The 24,190-nt window shown below is 44.1% G+C and overlaps 1 protein-coding gene across 7 annotated transcripts in view; it reads right to left on the bottom strand.

Annotated features, from left to right (window-relative positions):
* Nucleotides 1–24,190, bottom strand: part of ikbkb (inhibitor of nuclear factor kappa B kinase subunit beta) — a 34,948-nt gene extending 10,758 nt beyond the window's left edge. The window contains exons 1-13 of one of the 7 annotated variants that reach the window (XM_055887262.1): nucleotides 24,006–24,190; nucleotides 23,338–23,457; nucleotides 13,599–13,693; nucleotides 6,950–7,070; nucleotides 6,785–6,854; nucleotides 4,988–5,076; nucleotides 3,411–3,500; nucleotides 2,867–2,991; nucleotides 2,250–2,357; nucleotides 1,985–2,117; nucleotides 1,650–1,844; nucleotides 1,389–1,503; nucleotides 1,066–1,189 (exon numbers count right to left, since the gene is read on the bottom strand). In XM_055887262.1, coding sequence (XP_055743237.1) covers nucleotides 1,066–1,189; nucleotides 1,389–1,503; nucleotides 1,650–1,844; nucleotides 1,985–2,117; nucleotides 2,250–2,357; nucleotides 2,867–2,991; nucleotides 3,411–3,500; nucleotides 4,988–5,076; nucleotides 6,785–6,854; nucleotides 6,950–7,070; nucleotides 13,599–13,693; nucleotides 23,338–23,457; nucleotides 24,006–24,071 — 1,451 coding nt within the window. In that variant the 5' untranslated portion in view covers nucleotides 24,072–24,190. Of the gene's footprint in view, nucleotides 1–1,065; nucleotides 1,190–1,388; nucleotides 1,504–1,649; nucleotides 1,845–1,984; nucleotides 2,118–2,249; nucleotides 2,358–2,866; nucleotides 2,992–3,410; nucleotides 3,501–4,987; nucleotides 5,077–6,784; nucleotides 6,855–6,949; nucleotides 7,071–13,598; nucleotides 13,694–23,337; nucleotides 23,487–23,967 lie in introns of all 7 variants that reach the window. The other 6 variants (XM_055887257.1, XM_055887256.1, XM_055887259.1 and 3 more) reach the window with 6 other exon arrangements.

Genomic DNA, 24,190 nt, shown 5'->3' with positions numbered 1-24,190 from the left:
AGCCGTTAAATTCTACAACCACCTAAAAGGAAGCGATTCCCAAACCTTTCATAACAAAGCCATCACCTACAGAGAGAATAACCTGGAGAAGAGTCCCCTAAGCAAGCTGGTCCTAGGGCTCTGTTCACAAACACAAACACACCCCACAGAGCCCCAGGACAACAGCACAATTAGACCCAACCAAATCATGAGAAAACAAAAAGATAATTACTTGACACATTGGAAAGAATTAACAAAAAAACAGACCAAACTAGAATGCTATTTGGCCCTAAACAGAGAGTACACAGTGGCAGAATACCTGACCACTGTGACTGACCCAAACTTAAGGAAAGCTTTGACTATGTACAGACTCAGTGAGCATAGCCTTGCTATTGAGAAAGGCCGCTGTAGGCAGCCATGGCTCTCAAGAGAAGACAGGCTATGTGCACACTGCCCACAAAATGAGGTGGAAACCGAGCTGCACTTCCTAACCTCCTGCCCAATGTATGACCATATTAGAGACACATATTTCCCTCAGATCACACAGATCCACAAAGAATTCGAAAACAAATCCAATTTTGATAAACTCCCATATCTACTGGGTGAAATTCCACAGTGTGCCATCACAGCAGCAAGATTTGTGACCTGTTGCCACAAGAAAAGGGCAACCAGTGAAAAACAAACACCATTGTAAATACAACCCATATTTATGCTTACTTATTTTAACTTGTGTGCTTTAGCCATTTGTACATTGTTACAACACTGTATATATTTAATATGACACTTGTAATGTCTTTATTGTTTTGAAACTTCTGTATGTGTAATGTTTACTGTTAATTCGTTTTGTTTGTTTCACTTTTGTGTATTGTCTACCTCACTTGCTTTGGCAATGTTAACACATGTTTCCCATGCCAATAAAGCCCCTTGAATTGAATTGAATTGAATTGAGAGAGAGAGAAATAAAGAGAGGTGGAAAGAGAGAGAGCGTTTTGGGACTATTCCATGACTTTCATTGTACTGGGCAAGCATCTCTTTCAGTATTTGATATTTGACCCTGGATAGAATAAGTGTGCTTTTGAATCTTACAGAGCAGCTTTCTGTCCCTGCTGTAACCTCTGCCAGTCCTCCTTCAGGGTGCGGATGGTGTCCCAGGCCTGGCCCCAGGTCCTCCTCAGAGGACTGTAAGACAACACGTGCTTAGGATCCGTCTCTGGGAGGGAGAGAGAAAAAGAAAGAGAGAAAGAGAGACAGAGAGAGAGAAAGAGAAAGAGAGAAAGATAAAGAGAGAGTTCCAGTGTATAACAGAATCCTCACATATTCATATGTAGAAAGTAGAGACGGTTGTGAGAGATGGCCACTTTCATTGATATTTTTCACTTTTCTTAGCATTAGTGTGCGGGTATACTCACGGACAAAGCGTATGTTCTCTGGCATTGTGCGGGGGGTGAACTGGGGCTCGTAGGTGCAGGATGAACGGTCAAACAGAAACACCAGAGGAAGGTCTGTCCTCCTCCCGTCTATCTCCTGAGAGAGAGAGGGAGATAGTAAAGATACGTGAAGACTTCTTATTAGCCTTTACACCTGCAATATCTTGACTGCTCTGTCCGACATGCTATATGAAAGACATTTTGATTGGATTATAGATTATGTATCAACATCAGATAGATTACAGTGTAGTCGATGGCACACTGCCCCGCCTCTCCCTGTGGCTCCAGGGCTAGTCCCGCCTCCAACAGTAGCTCTTGATTGGCTGGAGGGATGTTGGTGTCAGACCCGATTCGCTGCTGCAGATCAGCCACGCTCTCATTGGCTGAGACAGAGTAGGTGAAGATCTTAGCAGACACCATGTTCAATACGTGAACCAGCTAGCGAGAGAGAGAGAGAGTTAGAGAGAAAATAAACAAAATCCAATCCTTCCATTACAACCCAGTGTCTTGCCAACCAAGGATCCTGTGAGAGAGATTTGTATTAAATTAAAAAGAGAGAAAGTGTGTGTGTAGTGTACCTTCAGCTCCAGTATAGTCTCTAGCTGAGAGAAGCAGTCTGAGGAAGTGGTCTGGGGGTCTGCCTTGCCTCTCTCCTGGGGAGACCACCTCAGCATCAGCTGCAGCCAGCTCTCTAGACGGCCCAACAACAGACTACAACACACACGCACACACAATGAGGAATAATTCACCCAAATGATCAAATTACTTATCTTATGTCTTAATAAATTGAAGGTACTTTATAGGCGAGTTGAAATGGCCCCAGGTGGCGGTGTAGTGACTCACGTGTTGAGGTTGTTGGGCTGGGGAAGGTGTTTAGAGAAGCGCACCTCCCCTGTCAGGTCCTCATAAACCACAATGTCATGATCCTGCTTCAACTTCAACTTACTATGCCTGAGAGAAGGAATGAGACAGAGAGAAAGAGAGACGAGGGTGAGGAGAACAGATCATTAGTATTTTTCTATTTAAATTGCTTAGATTGCTAACAATAACTTAGATATACATTCGCATGCTTGCACACAGACAAACACACACGCACGCACACACATGCACATACATAGGGAATGCAAGTTTGGCCATGCCAGTCTTGTCAACGCTGTCCTCAAAGACCCACATGGGCAGTACACACACATTTCCCCTCTATATTTAGGTCTTTGATATCGTGTTGAAATATAATCATATTACAGAATAACTTGAGTCTGGAGTGGGATCTATTATAACCAAACATCCCACCCTTTAGGAATAACATTCAACAGGTTTATTATTGTAGCTCAAGGTTAAACACAGCAGGATAAAGCAACAATGGGTCTGTGTTTCTAACAGGGGAAAGGACAATAAGAGGTTTAGCTGGAGGATGTGTGTGTGTGTGTAGTGAGTGTGTGTTCGTTTGTGTGTGGCAGTACCAGGGCACGGGTTGCCAGGTTGGCAGAAAAGGCCGGAACCCAGTGATGCACTCAAACACCAATGTACCAAAGCTCCAATAATCCACAGTCACTGTATACTTCTGTCTCTCCAAGAGCTCTGGAGCCTGAGAGAGAGAGAGAGAGAGAGAGAGAGAGAGAGAGAGAGAGAGAGAGAGAGAGAGAGAGAGAGGAGAGAGAGAGAGAGAGAGAGAGAGAGAGAGAGAGAGAGAGAAGAGAGAGAGAGAGAGAGAGAGAGAGAAGAGAGAGAGAGAGAGAGAGAGAGAGAGAGAGGATGAGAGAGAGAGAGAGAGGAGAGAGAGAGAGAGAGAGAGAGAGAGAGAGAGAGGAAAGAGTGGGAGAAGGGATGGAGAACAGTGAAGAATTGCTATGAAAAAGAGGAATCTATGAGAGCTAAAATAAAAGAGAGGGGAAGTGAGATAATTCCTAGTAAATGTGTTGGCGAATAAAAGTTATTCTGATTCTACCACAGATATATAGAAATAGAACAGATAGAAGAAGTGTTAGCCACAGTAGCGCCACACACCAGGTATTGCAGTGTTCCAACGAATGAAGTACACAGACTGTTCTGGTCCAGTTCCTTGGCGTAGCCCAGATCTATGATCTTATGGATCAACTACAGAGACGAAGAGATAACAGTGTCATGGGTTATGCTTAACTTCATGATGTATGATGTATTCCTAGTATTAACTAAGAAATGACACGGTAAAACAGTAACTACGTTACATATAATTAACTAATAAATATCAAATAACTACTTTGGTGCTCTACGGCCTTTTAGAACTGTTTCATATAATAGTTGTACGGCAAGCACTGAACTCCAAACACACACCTTCACCAGGATGGTGTTTAGTATTGCTATTGTGTGTGAAACATTTCACAATGAAAAACATTTACAGGAAGGTTATATCCTTCCTGTTTGGCCCTGTCCGGGGTATCATCGGATGGGGCCACAGTGTCTCCTGACACCCTCCTGTCTCAGCCTCCAGTATTTATGCTGCAGTAGTTTATGTGTCGGGGGGCTAGGGTCAGTTTGTTATATCTGGAGTACTTCTCCTGTCTTATCCGGTATCCTGTGTGAATTTAAGTATGCTCTCTCTAATTCTCTCTTTCTTTCTCTCTCTCGGAGGACCTGAGCCCTAGGACCATGCCTCAGGACTACCTGGCATGATGACTCCTTGCTGTCCCCATTCCAGCTGGCCGTGCTGCTGCTCCAGTTTCAACTGTTCTGCCTGCGGCTATGGAACCCTGACCTGTTCACCGGACCTGCTGTTTTCAATTCTCTAGAGACAGCAGGAGTGGTAGAGATACTCTTAATGATCGGCTATGAAAAGCCAACTGACATTTACTCCTGAGGTGCTGACTTGCTGCACCCTCGACAACTACTGTGATTATTATTATTTGACCATGCTGGTCATTTATGAACATTTGAACATCTTGGCCATGTTCTGTTATAATCTCCACCCGGCACAGCCAGAAGAGGACTGGCCACCCCTCATAGCCTGGTTCCTCTCTAGGTTTCTTCCTAGGTTTTGGCCTTTCTAGGGAGTTTTTCCTAGCCACCGTGCTTCTACACCTGCATTGCTTGCTGTTTGGGGTTTTAGGCTGGGTTTCTGTACAGCACTTTGAGATATCAGCTGATGTAAGAAGGGCTATATAAATACATTTGATTTGATTTGATTTACGGTCAATTTAAACCGGGAAAAAATAAATGTGTTTTGTGCCGTACCCTTCATGCTATGAAATAATACAAGGGCGTAAATAAACATTTAGCAACAACATGTTTTAATATGTCCGGCCTTAGTTAGTTATATAACTTTATTTCTGTCCATGCAAACATATTGAGGAGTTTAGTGATGGATGGTATATTTTGCCTCATTAACTAGATGATGACATATTAGGCAAGGTAGGATCTATTCCAGAGATGGGGTGTCTGTCGGCTTTGGGGTTTGCAGTGGTTTGTGGTTCTGTGATTACGCAGGTAATGAACCCATATTGTCTGTGCGACTCAAGATCAAGTTAGCCTATTGAGCCAAATCCTAGATATTTGTCTGGGAGTGACTGCAAAGAGTTCAGTTTCTAAAATCACACAGGGAGACTCACTCTCTTCTCTCCCTGCTGGAGGACGATGTTCTCTGGCTTCAGATCTCTGTGGATGATCCTCTTCTTATGAAGGTAGGTCAGAGCAGAGGCTAGGAGACAGAGAGAGATGGGGGAGAGAGAGAGAATAAACAAAGCCAAGCTATCCAGTCACAACCCAGTGTAATCAAACAGAATCCTGGTATTTTAATCAAACATGTAATCAAATAGGATCCTGGGCTTCTTTCCTACTTTCTCTTGTCCATACAGACTAAACGGAGGAGAGCGTCAGCTTAATTTAGGGGGTGAATCATTTGGCATTACATTACACTGCTAATAGGACATCGAAAAGCAGCCTGACCACTCTGGAGTACAAGACTAATGATACAGCCCTGTGTGTGTGTGTGTGTGTGTGTGTGTGTGTGTGTGTGTGTGTGTGTGTGTGTGTGTGTGTGTGTGTGTGTGTGTGTGTGTGTGTGTGTGTGTGTGTGTGTGTGTGTGTGTGTGTGTGTGTGTGTGTGTGTGTGTGATTCAACATAATGTGTCATTGATGTCCAGTAAGGGTCTGGGCTTTGTCTCCGTGCTGTACGGTTGACCCTCATGGCCACTTAACATCCTACATCAATGGGAGTTGGCTACGAGTGTTAAATGATGTGGATCCCGTAACCCCAGTGCCTCTGTATGTGTGTGTGTGTCAGGTCCCAGTGGGTGCTACATTGTAAAACCCTCATCAGTAGGAAGTTCCCACCAAAGTTCAACAGGAAGAGGAATGATTTGTGTGCGTGCAAGTTACTACTTGAGTATATGTTTTGCATGTCTGTATTTCAAGTGTTTTCACCTGTCTGTCTGTGCCTGATCTCATAGATGTGAGATGTATGGATTTACATATGCATTCCTGAGCGTGTGTTTGTTTGTTTATTGATGCGTGTTTCCTCCTGTGAGTATGGTGTGAGTGTGTTCAATTGTAGAATGTCTGTACACGGTCCTGCGCTCTCATATCTGTGTGCATGTAGAAGATTATTTATTTGGTGTGAGTGTGAGGATGTGTGCTTATGAATATCAGGAAGTTTGCGGTTAGCTTATGACGTTCAGCTTTATATTTAGTATGGTCATGTCTGGCCATGTCATGCCAGTGAAAAATCTGCTGATGTGCTCTTGAGCAAGGCACTTAACCTTACTTGCTCCTGTAAATCGCTCTGGATAAGAGTGTCTGCTGAATGTAAAAGGTATACAGAGTGATGGAAAACACTGTATCAAAGTATCAAAACAAAATGAATGTGAAACATGCCAGCAGTTAAAGTTCAGCAACCGTGGAGCATCTAAAAAGGCCTACTCAATGATTATAAAGAACAATAAAAATACATGTTTGTGGGTTCACTGGACGTCCTGGCTTGTCTTCACTATGTAATATACATGTAATAACAGAGTCATTTAAAAGACGCTATTATCCAAAACCAGAAGCTCACAGTAAACACATATATTCAGTACATGTGGCCTATGCAGGAATCAAACCATCACACTATGTGTGAGTACTGTCAATGGTGACTGGCCTGTGGTTAGGGTCGTTGATGATGTCACTCTAAAGGTCAGACAGACATGTGTGTGTGACACACAAAGTCCCCGCCCATTTACTCCATCCAACAGGAAGATTATCACACATTAACTGCCGCCTCACAGGAAGTGGCTCTGTGATGTCACCATCAGGAACGTGGAACATGGCCAAACTGCTGGCATATGACACAGACACCATGCTACACAATGACACTGTGAGAATTGGTCAAAATCAGTGTGGAAATGTAATGCATTAGAGCTACTACTCACATATGTCCCGTAGCAGAATAAGGATGGAACCCTCCCTCATTCCACAGCAGTTCTCCAACAGGTTCAGATACTGGAGAGACACACACACAGACACACACACAGGAGAAACATGATCAGCATAAGGCTCTGTGTGTGTGTGTGGGTGTGTGTGTGTATATAACACACCTTCCTCAGGTCACCTCCCTGACAGTACTCCATGGCCAGTAGAGGTAGATCATTGATGCGTAAGGAGGACTGCAGCCCTTCAGGAACCTCCCTCGCTGCTACCACATTCACATGGTCCAGTCTGAGAGACAGAAGAGAGAGAGAGAGAGAGAGAGAGAGAGAGAGAGAGAGAGAGAGAGAGAGAGAGAGAGAGAGAGAGAGAGAGAGAGAGAGAGAGAGAGAGAGAGAGAGAGAGAGAGAGAGAGAGAGAGAGAGAGAGAGAGAGAGAGAGAGAGAGAGAGAGAGAGAGAGAGAGAGAGAAAGGTAGAGGGGAGGAGAGAGACAGTTATGTACTGTTGCATCACTGTAGAATGTATAAATGTGTTTCTGATTGTCTTAGGCTGAACTGTCCTAAAACCGTCCAATAAAAACCAATGAAAACAAATTAAACTAAAAACGTAATTGGTTCCAGATTCTACAGGCAAAACAATAACATTGGAACATTTTGTAACGTTCGTCTATTTCTTCCTCCTCCTTGGATGAGGAGAGGCGAGAAGGATCAGACCAAAATGCAGCGTAGGTGGAATACATGATGAATTTAATAACAAGACGAAACACGAAAACACTTGAATAGATTACAAAACAATAAACGAAGTCAACAGACCTGAACAAACGAACTTACGAAATAACACGAAGAACGCACGAACAGGAACAGACTACATACATGAACGAAAACGAAACAGTCCCGTGTGGTGTGACATACACAGACACGGAAGACAATCACCCACAAACAAACAGTGAGAACAGCCTACCTTAAAATGGTTCTCAATCAGAGGAAACGTCAAACACCTGCCTCTAATTGAGAACCATATCAGGCAACACATTAACCCCAACATAGAAACACAACACATAGAATGCCCACCCCAACTCACGCCCTGACCAACTAAACACATACAAAACAATAGAAAACAGGTCAGGAACGTGACAGAACCCCCCCCTCAAGGTGCGAACTCCGGGCGCACCCCTAAAACTCAAGGGGAGGGTCTGGGTGGGCATCTGTCCGCGGTGGCGGCTCCGGCGCAGGACGAGGACACCACTCCACCATTGTCTTTGTCCCCCTCCTTAGCGTCCTCCGAGTGGCGATCCTCGCCCCCGACCCTGGTCTAGGAACCTTAACACCGGTCCCCCCTAGATAACTCAGGACATAGAGGTAGCTCAGGACAGAGAGGTAGCTCAGGACAGAGAGGTAGCTCAGGACAGAGAGGTAGCTCAGGACAGAGGGGCAACTCTGGACTACTGGCAGCTCCGGGCTGAGGGGCAGCTCCGGGCTGAAGGGCAGCTCATGACTGGAGGGCAGCTCATGACTGGAGGGCAGCTCATGACTGGAGGGCAGCTCATGACTGGAGGACAGCACCGGACTGAAGGGCAGCACCGGACTGGCTGGCGGATCCTGGCTGGCTGGCTCTGGCGGATCCTGGCTGGCTGGCGGCTCTGGCTGCTCATGGCTGGCTGGCGGCTCTGGCTGCTCATGGCTGGCTGGCGGCTCTGGCTGCTCATGGCTGGCTGGCGGCTCTGGCTGCTCATGGCTGGCTGGCGGCTCTGGCTGCTCATGGCTGGCTGGCGGCTCTGGCTGCTCATGGCTGGCTGGCGGCTCTGGCTGCTCCTGTCTGGCTGGCGGCTCTGGCTGCTCCTGTCTGGCGGAAGGCTCTGGCTGCTCCTGTCTGGCGGAAGGCTCTGGCTGCTCCTGTCTGGCGGAAGGCTCTGGTGGCTCCTGTCTGGCGGCTCCTGTCTGGCGGACGGCTCTGGCGCCTCCTGTCTGGCGGATGGCTCTGAAGGCTCATGACAGACGGGCGGCTTTGAAGGCTCAGTACAGACGGGCGGCTTTGCAGGCTCAGTACAGACGGGCAGTTCATGCGGTGCTTGGCAGACGGACAGTTCAGACGGCGTTGGGCAGACGGGCAGTTCAGGCGCTGTTGGGCAGACGGGCAGTTCAGGCGGCGTTGGGCAGACGGGCAGTTCAGGCGCCGTTGGGCAGACGGGCAGTTCAGGCGCCGTTGGGCAGACGGGCAGTTCAGGCGCCGCTGGGCAGACGGCAGACTCTGGCCGGCTGAGGCGCACTGTAGGCCTAGTGCGTGGTGCCGGAACTGGAGGTACCGGGCTAAGGACACGCACCTTCCCCCTAGTGCGGGGAGCAGCAACAGGACGCACAGGACTCTGGAGGCGCACAGGAGGCTTAGTGCGTGGTGTAGGCACTGGTGGTAATGGGCAGGAGACACGCACCATAGGGCTAGTGCGTGGAGGAGGAACAGGGCTCTGGAGACGCACAGGAGGCTTGGTGCGTGGTGTAGGCACTGGTGGTAATGGGCTGGGGCGGGGTCGTGGCGCCGGATATACCGGAGGCGTACTGGCTGCAGGCATACTGGCTCCCTTGAGCACTGAGCCTGCCCAACCTTACCTGGTTGTATGCTCCCCGTAGCCTGTGTATGCGAACCGGGGACACCATGCGTAAGGCTGGTGCCATGTATGCCGGCCCGAGGAGACGCACTGGTGGCCAGATGCGTTGGGCCGGCTTCATGACATCCGGCTCAATACTCAATCTAGCCCTGCCTGTGCGGGGAGGTGGAATAACCCGCACCGGGCTATGCACACGTACAGGAGACACCGTGCGCTCTACCGCATAACACGGTGTCTGCCCGTACTCTCGCTCTCCACGGTAAGCTCGGTGAGTTGGCGCAGGTCTCCTACCTGACTTCGCCACACTCCCCTGTAGCCTCCCCCCCCAAGACATTTTTGGGCTTGACTCACCGGTTTCCAGCCTCGCTTCCGTGCTGCCTCCTCATACCACCGCCTCTCGGCTTTAGCTGCCTCCAGCTCTTCACGAGGGCGGAGATATTCTCCTGGCTGTGCCCATGTACCTTTTCCGTCCAATATTTCCTCCCATGTCCATGAATCCTGCGATCGCTGTTGCTGCTTTCTGTTACGCCGCTTGGTCCTTGGTTGGTGGGTGATTCTGTAACGTTCGTCTATTTCTTCCTCCTCCTCGGATGAGGAGAGGCGAGAAGGATCAGACCAAAATGCAGCGTAGGTGGAATACATGATGAATTTAATAACAAGACGAAACACGAAAACACTTGAATAGATTACAAAACAATAAACGAAGTCAACAGACATGAACAAACGAACTTACGAAATAACACGAAGAACGCACGAACAGGAACAGACTACATACATGAACGAAAACGAAACAGTCCCGTGTGGTGCGACATACACAGACACGGAAGACAACCACCCACAAACAAACAGTGAGAACAGCCTACCTTAATATGGTTCTCAATCAGAGGAAACATCAAACACCTGCCTCTAATTGAGAACCATATCAGGCAACACATTAACCCCAACATAGAAACACAACACATAGAATGCCCACCCCAACTCACGCCCTGACCAACTAAACACATAGAAAACAACAGAAAACAGGTCAGGAACGTGACACATTTGGAAAAATAACACTTTATAATTGTTTACTATATTACTGTACCAAGTGGTTAGGTGATACTGATGATGGTAATCATTAGGATAACAAATAGTCATGCAGTCAACATCGGTCAGCAGTCATTGTGTTTTAGTCACATAATGGTAGTCTGAGAAGTAACTGATTGCTAAACCAAACATGATCAGAATATCATAACAACCCATCAACACTGGAAACAGAGAGGCAGTATAGTGAAAAATGTATGACTGGATATGGAAAATCTCTCCTTCTTCTCCCTAGTGACTTCTGTAAGGTTAGCTGACGTCCGCTGGGCAGTGTGTATGCAGTTATGGGGTGTCTGTAAATGTATGATGTAGTGGGGTGTGTGTGAGGCGTTATAAGCTTTCTGTAAAAGTGTGACTCTATCAAAGGCTTTCATGCCTGGACTGCACACACACACACACACACACACACACACACACACACACACACACACACACACACACACACACACACGCACACACGCACACAAAAATATGAAGCTGAAGCTGACTTTGACTCAACATTTAAGGGCTTCAGTTGACCTTGGCTGAAAATCTGATGTTATTACATTGATACGATTCTTGGCAACCTGGGTTTAAACTCTGCATGGGCAAAGCTAGGACAGTGTGTGTGTGTGGCTTAGCAGTGCATGGGTGCAAGAGAGGGTTGTGTTTGAGACCACATCTGTCTGACAACAACACACTCGTTAAAGCATGACCTGATAACAAGAAATCCTCACACCCATTCTCTCTCACACATACATACTAAAGTACACACACTGACAAATTACCTCTCCACACCCACACCCAACTTGACACCAAGAATCCCCCCCCCCCCTTCACACCCCATCTGACACCAATACATAATCGTCACACCCCCACACACAGTGCCACTCACCAACAGGAGTACCACTGGCATCACAGCAAAGCTGAGTTGGTGGAACACTACCTATCCGAGGCCAAATGACCAACACAGAACCCACAGACTGAAATAGACCCAGCTTTCATGTCTTTTTAATGTCATTGGTCATTTTTACTACAGCGCAATAAAAAAATGGTTTCATCGTAGTATTTTACTTGCCCCAATGTGGACTGCAAAACAAATTAGGGGACATAACAAGTGTCAGTGTCATGGAATGTGCCTGTGACTTCTTATGTGGCCTGTCTCTACAACAGAAGGGAAGTTGCGGCAGGATGTTAATAGCAGAGAGAACAAAGCAAATAGGCATTGTGAAAAATGCAAATCTCCCTGAATGTTCCTTACAAAGAAATCAAATAAAATGCGCCAAATACAACTGGTGTAGACTTTACAGTGAAATGCTTACGTACGAACCCGTTCCCAACAATGCAGAGTTAAAAAGTAAGAAAGATATTTTGTAAATAAAAAAGGAGATAGTAACACAATAATGAGTCTGTATACAGTGCATTTGGAAAGTATTCAGACCCCTTGACTTTTTCCACATTTTGTTACTTGACAGCCTTATTCTATTTTCCCCTCATCAATCTACACACAATACCCCATAATGACAAAGTGAAAACAGATGTTACATTTTTTTTGCCAAATTTATCAAATCAGATCTGGGGAAAGGAACCAAAACATTTCTGCGGCATTGAAGGTCCCCAAGAACACAGTGGCCTCCATCATTCTTAAATGGAAGAAGTTTGGAACCACCAAGACTCTTCCTAGAGCTGGCCACCCGGCCACACAGAGTAATTGGGGGAGAAGGGCCTTGGTCAGGATGGTGACCAAGAACCCGATGGTCACTCTGACAGAGCTCTAGAGTTCCTACGTGGAGATGGGAGAACCTTCCAGAAGGACAACCATCTCTGCAGCACTCCACCAATTAGGCCTTTATGGTAGTGACCAGATGGAAGCCACTCCTCAGTAAAAGGCACATCACAGCCCGCTTGGAGTTTGCCAAAATGCCCCTAAAGGACTCTCAGACCATGAGAAACAAGATTCTTTGGTCTGATGAAACGAAGCGTCACATCTGGAGGAAACCTGGCACCATCCCTACAGTGAAGCATGGTGGTGGCAGCATCATGCTGTGAGGATGTTTTTCAGCGGCAGGGACTGGGAGACTATTTAGGATCGAGGGAAAGATACAGAGAAGGTACAGAGAGATCCTTGATGAAAACCTGCTCCAGAGCGCTCAGGACCTCAGACTGGGGCGAAAGTTCACTTTCCAACAGGACAACGACCCTAAGCACACAGCTAAGACAACGCAGGAGTGGCTTTGGGACAAGTCTCTGAATGTCCTTGAGTGGCCCAGCCAGAGCCCGGACTTGAACCCGGTCGAACATCTCTGGAACCTGAAAATAGCTGTGCAGCGACCCTCCCCATCCAACCTGACAGAGCTTGAGAGGATCTGCAGAGAAGTATGGAAGAAACTCCCCAAATACAGGTGTGCCAAGCTTGTAGCGTCATACCCAAGAAGACTCGAGGCTTTAATCACTGCCAAAGGTCCTTCAACAAAGTACTGAATAAAGAGTCTCAATACTTATGTAAATGTGATATTTCTTTTAAAAAACTTTTTTTTTTAACAAATTGACAAAAATGTCTAAAAAACTGTTTTTGCTTTGTCATTATGGGCTATTGTGTGTAGATTGATGAGGGAAAAAAACAATTGAATCAATTTTTGAATAAGGCTGTAACGTAACAAACTGTAGAAAAACGAAAGGGGTCTGAATACTTTCTGAATGCACTGTACAAGGAGTACCAGTACCGAGTCAATGAGCAGGGGTATGAGGTAATTGAGGGAATACAACATGTACATGTGGGCAGGGGTAAAAGTGACTAGGCAATCAGGATATATAATAAACAGAGTAGCAACAGCGTATGAGTGATGCTGAGTAATATTGAGTGATGCTGTGAGTAAAATAGGCTCAAGTGGGATTAACGTAATGTAATCCCAATTGGTGATTTGGTAATAAGCCTATTTTGTTGGATTCACACTGCCAACCTCCTGTTTTACTGTACTACATAGTCATCCATATTCCTTCCCCTGCTGAGTTGGCAGATATGACCCAAATGGATTGGTCTACAGCTATACCTAAACCCACTGTAAAGCCAAGTGGACCCATTGCCATACTGCTCGCACCATGCAAGTCCCTTAAGATTGGCAAATAATAAGAAAACATTTTCGTAGACTCTCACCTCTTCATGATCTGTATCTCCAGACACCAGCGCTCTCTGTTCCTCTCACTCAGCTCCTGACGACACTGCTTAATGGCTATCTGCTCCTCTGTGTCCTACACAACAACACACAGGTAGGATTAGACACACACACACACACACACACACACACACACACACACACACACACACACACACACACACACACACACACACACACACACACACACACACACACACACACACACACACACACACACACACACACACACACACAATGCTGTTACCATACATACACACAGTACACAGAAAGAGACAGGCCTGACACAACCTAAAGCGTAAAAGGCAGCGTAAAGCCTGTCTGAAGTATAATAGCCACATTAATCAATTTCAGTGGCAAGAAAAAGTATGTGAACCCTTTGGAAATACCTGGAATTCTGCATAAACTGGTCATAAAATTTGACCTGATCTTCATCTAGGTCAAAACAATAGACAAACACAGTCTGCTTAAACTAATAACACACAAACAATTATACGTTTTCATGTCTTTATTGAACACACCGTGTAAACATTCACAGTGCAGGGTGGAAAAGGTATGTGAACCCTTGGATTTAATAACTGGTTGATCCACCTTTGGCAGCAATAACCTCAACCAAATGTTTTCTGTAGTTGCGGATCAGACCTGCACAACGGTCAGGAGGAATTTTGGACCATTCCTCTTTACAAAACTGTTTCAGTTAAGCAATATTCTTGGGATGTCTGGTGTGAACTGCTCTCTTGAGGTCATGCCACAGCATCTCAATCGGGTTTAGGTCAGGACTCTGACTTGGCCACTCCAGAAGGCGTATTTTCTTCTGTTTAAGCCATTCTGTTGTTGGTTTACTTCTGTGTTTTGGTCATTGTCCTGTTGCATCACCCAGCTATTGTTGAGCTTCAACTGGTGGACAGATAGCCTAACATTCTCCTGCAAAATGTCTTGATGAACTTGGGAATTCATTTTTCCGTCGATGATAGCAAGCTGTCCAGGCCCTGAGGCAGCAAAGCAGCTCCAAACCATGATGCTCCCTCCACCATACTTTACAGTTGGGATGAGGTTTTGATGTTGGTGTGCTGTGCCTTTTTTTTCTCTACACATAGTGTTGTGTGTTCCTTCCAAACAACTCAACTGTAGTTTCATCTGTCCACAGAATATTTTGCCAGTAGCGCTGTCAAACATCCAGGTGCACTTTTGCAAACTTCAGATGTGCAGCAATGTTTTTTTTTGGACAGCAGTGGCTTCTTCTGTGCTGTCCTCCCATGAACACCATTCTTGTTTAGTGTTTTACGTATCGTAGACTCATCAACAGAGATGTTAGCATGTTCCAGATATTTCTGTAAGTCTTTAGCTGACACTCTAGGATTCTTCTTAACCTCATTGAGCATTCTGTGCTGTGCTCTTGCAGTCGTCTTTGCAGGACGGCCACTCCTAGGGAGAGTAGCAATAGTGCTGGACTTTCTCCATTTATAGACTATTTGTCTTACCGTGGACTGATGAACATCAAGGCTTTTAGAGATACTTTGTAACCCTTTCCAGCTATATGCAAGTTAACAATTCTTAATCTTAGGTCTTCTGAGATCTCTTTTGTTCGAGGCATGGATCGACATCAGAAAGATGCTTCTTGTGAATAGCAAACTCAAATTTTGTGAGTTTTTTTTTAGGGCAAGGCAGCTCTAAACAACATCTCCAGTCTCGTCTCATTGATTGGACAAGTTAGCTGACTCCAAATAGCATTTGGAGAAGTCATTAGCCTAGGGGTTCACATACTTTTCCCAACCTACACTGTGAATGTTTAAATGATGTATTCTATAGAGACAAGAAAAATACAATAATTTGTGTGTTATTAATTTAAGCACACATGTGTGTCTATTGTTGTGACTTAGATGAAGATCAGATCAAATTTGATGACCAATTTATGCAGAAATCTAGATAATTCCGAAGGGTTCACATACTTTTTCACTGTAACACTTCAACTCTGGGCAAAACATAATGAGCTGTATGACCATCTTATCATTTATTTTGGTTATTATGATGGTATCCTGAACAATCCAGGAAGAAACGGATAGAATCTTCACCAGTGATTCAGAAAGTAGCAGAGGAAGTCTCATTAACACAATGCCATAGCCCATCATGCCCGTCCCTCCACTTCCTACGACAGACCGAAGTTACACTATATATACAAAAGTATGTGAACACCCCCTCAAATTAGTGGATTTGGCTATTTCAAACCCACCCGTTGCTGACAGGTGTATAAAATTGAGGACAAAGCTATGCAATCTCCATAGACAAACATTGGCAGTAGAATGGCTTTACTGAAGAGCTCAGTGACTTTCAACGTGGCACTGTCATAGGATGCCACCTTTCCAACAAGTCAGTACATCAAATTTTTGCCCTGCTAGAGCTGCCCTGGTCAACTGTAAGTGCTGTTATTGTGATCTGGAAACGTATTGCAGCAACAACGGCTCAGCCGCAAAGTGGTAGGCCACACAAGCTCACAGAATGGAACCCCAGAGTGCTGAAGCATGTAACGCGTCTGTCCTCATTTGCAACACTCACTAACTCTGGAAGCAACGCCAGCACCAGAACTGTTCGTCAGGTGCTTCATGAAATGGGTTTCCATGGCCGAGCAGCTGCACACAAGCTTAAGATCATCATGCGCAATGCCAAGCGTCTGCTGGAGTGGTGTAAAGCTTGGAAACACGTTCTCTGGAGTGATGAATCACGCTTCACCATCTGGCAGTCTGACGGACAAATCTGGGATTGATGGAGGCCAAGAGAACGCTACTGCCCGAATGCATAGTGCCAACTATAAATTTTGGTGGAGGAGGAATAATGGTCTGGGGCCGTTTTTCATGGTTTGGGCTAGGCCCCTTAGTTCTAGTGAAAGGAAATCTTAACACTACAGCATACAATAACATTCTATACAATTCAGTGCTTCAAACTTTGTGGCAACAGTTTGGGGAAGGCCCTTTCCTGTTTTAGCATAACAATGCCTCTGTGCACAAAGGCGAGGTCCATACAGAAATGGTTTGTCGAGATCAGTGTGGAAGAACTTGACTGGCCTGCACAGAGCCCTGACCTCAACCCCATCGAACACCTATGGGATGAACTGGAAAGCCGACTGCGAGCCAGGCCTAATTGCCCAACATCAGTGCCCGACCTCACTAATGCTCTTGTGGCTGAATGAAAGCAAGTCCCTGCAGCAATGTTCCAACATCTAGTGGAAAGTACGGTGGAAATTACAAGATTATGTTATAATGCTTTATTGCATCAAATGGTTGTTTTATGCAACAGAATAAGGGGTTGTTAGAACACTCATCTGTGTGTGTTCTACTGAGGATGGGCCTCTAGAAGATTTACGATGTCTTTGGGTGATACCGCATTCCAGAGCATGAGTTAATGTTTCTGTTCTATAAGGTACCAGGGAGAGATGACTCCAGAGCCAGACGCTGGTCTCTACACAATGAGATACTGTCTGCTGTGAATTATAAGTATCTTTCATACAAATCTTAACCTTGTGACCCATTCCATACATCTGTTGTTTCTCATGTAGACTGAAGGAGGATGGACTTTGCTATAAAATGCTATGGCTCAAGCCAGCTTGTTGAGTTCTCAGTGATCACCTCTAGGGGTGGTTACCGACCAGCTCCATTACTGCACTAATTAAATAATAAAGTTTGATTGTTTTGAAGAAATCTAGAAGTCTCTCCTTTTTTTACAATAACTCCACCACAATTTTGGCGACGAGGATGCGATGATAAACTTAATTTTTCTGATTGTTCCCAGTGAAACTCAGGTTAACCGTGCACGGGAGTTGCATTAGATGCAACCAGGGGAAAGCCACTCTCCACTATTTGGAGCAGATCGGATCCCCACCTGGCTGGGAGCGTCAGCTGAATGGATACATCATCTCGAACAGAATTGAATTAAGGATGAGACTGGTTTCTTTCAATAATTGAACTTGAAAGTGCACAGAATTAATAGTACTAATTAGACATTAACTGAACGTTTAAGTGATGAAAAGATAAGAAAAACAATATAAAAAATAACAAATGCCCCTATTGAGGGTACACTCAGAGCGAGGTCTTCCTTAAGAGGGCCACAGCTGGGGTAACTAAAAGGACTGAGTTGAGTTGATGAAAGTGTTCTTAAGTGAGGTATCCTTGGGCATGATTGTTAATTAGCCAGTTGCGGGCTACCAAAAGTCCATATCCGTGGTAATGGCTTGATCACAGAAGGACTGGTGAGGTTAATGTATTGAAAGAAGAACGAGAGTGCAGGTGACGCCTTGCGAGGCATCTGACTTTGGTGAATTTCACATTTTAACGTGTATGTAATTGATAAAATGTTTTGTTAAATGAGGCAAACAGGTATGCCCTGGGTTGCTATTGTTGGGTGTAATTGTTTGTGTTTTTGATTTTGATATTCCTGGTACTTAGAAAATACCCAGGTAAGATAGGATTTCTAGGACCGTGTTAAAAAGTTAGATAGGGGGCCTCCCGGGTGGCGCAGTGGTCTAGGGCACTGCATTGCAGTGCTAACTGTGCCACCAGAGTCTCTGGGTTCGCGCCCAGGCTCTGTCGCAGCCGGCCGCGACCGGGAGGTCCGTGGGGCGACGCACAATTGGCATAGTGTCGTCCGGGTTAGGGAGGGTTTGGCCGGTAGGGATATCCTTGTCTCATCGCGCTCCAGCGATTCCTGTGGCGGGCCGGGCGCAGTGCGCACTAGCCAAGGGGGCCAGGTACACAGTGTTTCCTCCGACACATTGGTGCGGCTGGCTTCCGGGTTGGAGGCGCGCTGTGTTAAGAAGCAGTGCGGCTTGGTTGGATTGTGCTTCGGAGGACGCATGGCTTTCGACCTTCGTCTCTCCCGAGCCCGTACGGGAGTTGTAGCGATGAGACAAGATAGTAATTACTAGCGATTGGATACCACAAAAATTGGGGAGAAAATGGGATAAAAAATAAAATAAATTAAAAAGTTAGATAGGACACATGGGTACTCTGTAGGTTGTTTTGCACATTTGGATAGATGGAAGATAACCTATACCATAGTAATCGCAGTAGGCGATATCCCAGTGTGGATACAACATCCAGTTTTGGGACCACTAATTAGGCAATCTTTTGATAATGGTATAGGTTTCCCTGTTCATATAGTCAGGGTTTGAAATCCTGTGTGGATAATCTTTGTAGAAGTGTTCTGTGTGGGTGCAATAGGTTGACTCTGTGTGGGTAACCTTTCAATTATGTTTTGTGTGGACATCTGCCCAATTCTGTGTGAGTGGTCTGACCAATCCTGTGTGGATGGTTATTTAGTATTGTTCTGTGTGAGCATTTCATCAATCATGTGTGGTTGCTCATGAAGGCTCTGTGTGAGCCTGAGATAAATAATAATTAGTAGATAAGTTAATGATATGCAATGGTTTAAAATAGTTAGGTACATATGTGAAAGCTATAAACTAAATCCACCTATAGAAGTAAGAAAATATTCTTGCAGGTTATACAAATATTGATTATGTGTGTTTGTGAACAGTACTGTGTGAATGTGATATGAGAGTTGTGTGAGTGGGTAAATAAGATATAAACATTTGCATAATAAGATGATTAAAATTTGGTTAATAAATGTTCATATAATGTTATTTTGGGGTTCCGTCCATCACTGCCCATCATAGAATATCTCGGGCGGTATTGAGAGAGGGACGTTAAAAGCAAGTCTATAGTTTCTGGGAGCCTAGACTTTGCCGTGGTTTCTGGGAGGTCAGAGAACCGTTGAGGATTCCATGACGGGCCGGTTATTGTACAGGAAACAAATGTAAATTTTTTGGGGTTCCGCTGGGAGTTTGCTTGGAGAGCTGCTTCGTAGCTGTGGAGAGTCCTTGAAAACGCAAATGTACCTAAGATTTTCTTACATTTTATATGGATTTTGTGAAGATATGAAAATATGATGAATTGTATGTGTGTATAATCGATTACTGGAGATTTGATAAAGTAATACTGGGAATATAATGAGATGCAACTTAAACAACCCATATGTAGACGTACGTAGGTTTTGAATTGGTCCCTTTAATGGATTATTTGATAAAGATGAGGTTTAAGCATTATTCAACTGTCTACAAAGTCTGGGCAATTGTCTCAGAAACTGATTGGAGTGTGTCCACTTTTGGTTAACTATGTAACTATAAAACGCTTATTGGATTATTCTCTGTACGGGTTGTCGGGGGTTCACCTTGGGGTCATGATAGGGGCTGTACCAAATGTTTGATGTATTATAATAATTGATTATGCTTATGTTGTATTAATAGAAGGGGAGGGGTTATAAGAACCAACTCTCCTTACATGTTTAGGGTCCTAGACTACAGATTATCAATATATATTCATTATAGAGGTTTAATATTGTTCCACAGTTTATTTTCTAGTCTCTGCCTCTTATAAGGAAACGGTCTGAGAAATGTGTGACTGAGACAGAACCCTGCAGGGGAGTGTAAGAGATAAGAGACTAGTCAGACATTCCACTATAAATCAGCTTGGGGAGTGGACATTTACTGGTTAGCCCTTAGAAAACACTGGAACTATTGTATCTCTCTTGCAAGTTTGTATAGCTGTGTATGCATGGACTTGGTCTGTTGAATAGAAGGTAATGACGTATGCAGTGACATCACTAGGGCTGGACTTAATAAAATAACTAGGGACTTTTCCTATTTTGCAGAACTTACTCAGAAACATGCGTGCTATGTTCCTGTTGTCAACTTCTGTCTGAAATTGCATTCATAAAGGTTTTTGAATGATTTAATTAAAGATATTGTCTGAATGATAATTTCACCAATGAGCCAATGATTGACAAGGAACAAGGAACGAACCCCAACAGGGTACTACATTTAAAATAAAACTGCCCATAAGGTAGTATGAGAGGAGTTGACATATTTATGGAATAAACCTTTTTAGAGCGAATTAAGATGGAATCTCAAAGTAACTTATAACGTTGTACAAAGCCTAGGGTTTCCATCAAACTAAGTATCATTGCGGAGCTAATGTGATGTAGTAAAATAATTGAAATATGTTGCTTGAGAAAAGATCATCTGCATTTATTACAAGGAGCAAGATCTGGTTTTAAGTCAAGGAATGTCGATTTAACTCGTTGACTGCTAATCTATTCCTTTTGCGCATGTGAGAATCTCTGCGGAGGAGGGCTTTTTATGGGAATTGTGTTATTATGTGCCAGATGTTAAGACAACAAACCATTGTAATTGGGTTATTTGCGGGATTTCTTAATAATTTCAATAGCATTGGGTCTATGATATTGCCTAAAATATGGGTTTCTGATTGTAATTCAAGTATTGGTATGTTTTGCCTGGAAAGATACTGCCGCCAGTGTTTGTTTAAGATATAAACTGAAAGTTTTAACTGTGTGCTTAGTTCAAATTGAACGGCTAATGTATTCAATATAAATGGCGAGGCGATTTCGATGTAATTGACACGACTTCCGCCGAAGTCGGCCCTTCTCCTTGTTCGGGTGGTGTTCGGCAGTCGATGTCACCGGCTTTCTAGTCACCACCGATCCATTTTTCAGTTTTGTTTTGTTTTGTCTGTATTACACACACCTGGTTTCAATTCCCCTATCATGTTCCCTATTTAACCCTCTGGCATTCATTTCTGTTCTGTCCGTGATTGTTTGTTTCGTTAGTGGTTGTTGTTAGTGCTTGTGTGTTTGTTATATTCCCATTGAGGAATTTTTGCTTATTTTTTGAGTGAACGCCGTTGTTTTGCTCAACACCTGTGTCCTGCGCTTGACTCCGCTACATCTTTGCACACAACCCTGACAGTAATACATTGTCTGTTACCTAAATGGAGTCATATTTAAATAATTGAATCAAATAAGGGACAGTTACCTACATCTAATGAATTCTAATAATAGTGTAGGTAATTGCGATAGAGCTGTGACCATGAACATAATTTAAATCTAAACATGGATATTACTTATTGCAGGATACAACTGCAATGAACTGAAGTTGTGGACAGGAAAAGGATCTGATATTCTAAAATTAGTTTTTTTCTCTTATGGATTGACTGATGACTTTATAAATGCGGCGCATTACATGTTACTTTTAAAGTCTTGGACATTTCATAAGTAGGAAACCGAAAGAGAAGAGATAATTGTCAAGTTTGTTTTTATTCTTACGATAGAGGTAAGCGTAAAATGTTGTTTGAGAAAGGGTTATATTTTTTTCCTACTGGTAAGAATAGAAGAGTTAGTCGTGCTCGCTGGGCTATGTCGGCTGTAAGGATTCAGTGGGACATTTGCAGTAGAGGTCTGAAAAGTTCAATCGGAAACGTTCTGTGATAATTTCTGATTACTGTTGCTGGGTTTGATAGTTTAGGTAGTACCAGTGAATTTGAGCAGAAAGTTAATGTATTCTAACATTATAATCTGTTTCCATTACATGGAACAGTGTCCAGTCATTAAAGTGGATTTCAGGTTAGTTTTGACTATTACGCTGATGAGACACCACCAACTTTTTAAAGATTCTAGATTTGTTAAACAACAGGTTTATATTTTTACTAAACTAATGCAACAGGTTGAAATGATTAGATTACTGGAAAGGATCACTGATTCCTTACGCTGAGACATTGACTACATTTGCTACAGAAAAAAAATGTCCTTTGATTAAGGACATTGATCATGTAGCCTACTTGCACTTTCAGTTCTGATGTTTGGTGTCCTTTCTACATATCTGGCGACTACCCTGCTTGGTTACAGGGTGGGTGAATGTTCTACAGACAGTGGGATCAGTCCCTAGAGAAAGGGATCAAGCCCTAGGCAGGGACAAAAGCCAGCCAGCACACAGACATTGTTCTCCAGGAGTGGAGTGAGCAGTTCTGGACTACAATAGGCAGTAGAGACTAGAGACTGACAGGTGGCTGAAAGGCCAAAGCATGAGAGCCTCAGGGACCACAGAGAGAGGAAGGTCATTGAATCTATCTGAATAAAGACGTTACATAAAGGACCATTTAGGAATCAGAGAGAACAAAGGTCTAAAGCTCTTAATACATTAACATCCTTTTCATAACTCTGATGGGGTCATACATCTATGACAATGAAGCGTGTAAAGTACCAGCCAGCAAGAGGATTTGACACAATGCTAACTGTCATTACCACTGACCTCTATTGTTGGTAGGGGTCCACATAGTACTACCCCTGTGCCCTTTCAGCTGAAATCACCTGAGACAACACTGAGCAGCATTTCCAGTAAACGAAGTGGTGCATACAGACATAAAGACAGATAGACAGTGCACAGATAGAGGACAGAAAGAACTAACTAAATGGGTGTGGACAAGTTCCAATGGTGTAGCTATAATTATGTACATCTATGTCCCTCTCATCCTGTGACTAGGTGTGATGTCATAGGCCAGGGAGGATGCAGAGTTCTATGGGCCAGGTAGGTGACAGGATAAAGCTGAGTGTACTTCCTGTAAGTTACATTTAAAGCATTCATGATGAGGGAATTTAATATTACATCAAATATTAATGTGGGAGCCTCCATAGGTTCTGCTAGGCATGCAGCAGCATAGGTTGTAGGCTATCTGATGACAGTATGAAACATAAAAAATGCCACCACTGAGGATGCTCATACATGATAGCATAGCACTTTTGCAAGCACACAAAATATGGTAAAAGTTATAGGTAACAAAATACACACATGAATGGTGTGCTACTGTTAAAGTTATGCACCTTGTTCTGCCATCGGGTGACATTCCCGAAGCCCCCGGTCCCCAGGCGTTCCTTCAGCTCCCAGGAGCCACAGCTCTGCTGCTGCTGCAGGGGAACGCGACTCATGGTCCTCAGATAGTCCTGACCTCAGCCACACAACAACACAGGATCTGATTTTTTTTTACTACAGCATTATTAGCCTGTGTGTACACTGTATGTAGGCCTAACTAACGCATGTCTGGACCATTGAGGCACTGAAGGTAGTACAAGCAGAGCCGCAACGATTTCAAAATATATGGTAACAAGTAACTACTACTACTTGCCCTATAATGACAGTGTTATTAGCTCAACATCCATAGCTGTTCTGTCTGAATACATAATAGGCTACATTATATAAACACTGAAATGACAAGAGTGATTGTCAGCAGGCTACAGGAGAACATCAAATGTATTATTTTTAAAGCAGCAGCACAGCAGTATCATGCGGATAGTTTGTGTTTCGATTTATACAAAATAAAAGTATGCTTATATTGTGTTTATAAACTTTACAAGTTTAGTAGTTGTTTTCCACTTATTATAGAAGATTACAGCTGGTATTAAGCTTCCCCGATGCTACTGTAATGTAGCACAACTACCGCGAGCACCTCTCACCTTTCGCTCGTGAGTAGTGACTGTAAAATTTGTCCTACCTTAAAAGTAGACTTTGGCCAACGAAAAACGTTAGTTTTATAATGATATACGCAGCTACCTAGCATACACTTTTGTTCATGAAAGTAACCTTCACTTTCTCTCAATTTACTACTGTAGCTGGCGACAAAAAAAATTCTCAAAGTCTACTTCCTGAAAGTCATATTTCCTGTAAACCTGAACGCGG

Source organism: Salvelinus fontinalis, chromosome 28 (genome assembly GCF_029448725.1).
Source record: "Salvelinus fontinalis isolate EN_2023a chromosome 28, ASM2944872v1, whole genome shotgun sequence".
In the NCBI taxonomy this organism is placed as follows: Eukaryota; Metazoa; Chordata; class Actinopteri; order Salmoniformes; family Salmonidae; genus Salvelinus; species Salvelinus fontinalis.
Note: the sequence above shows the minus strand (reverse complement) of the source record. Positions and strands in the feature narration are given on the sequence as shown.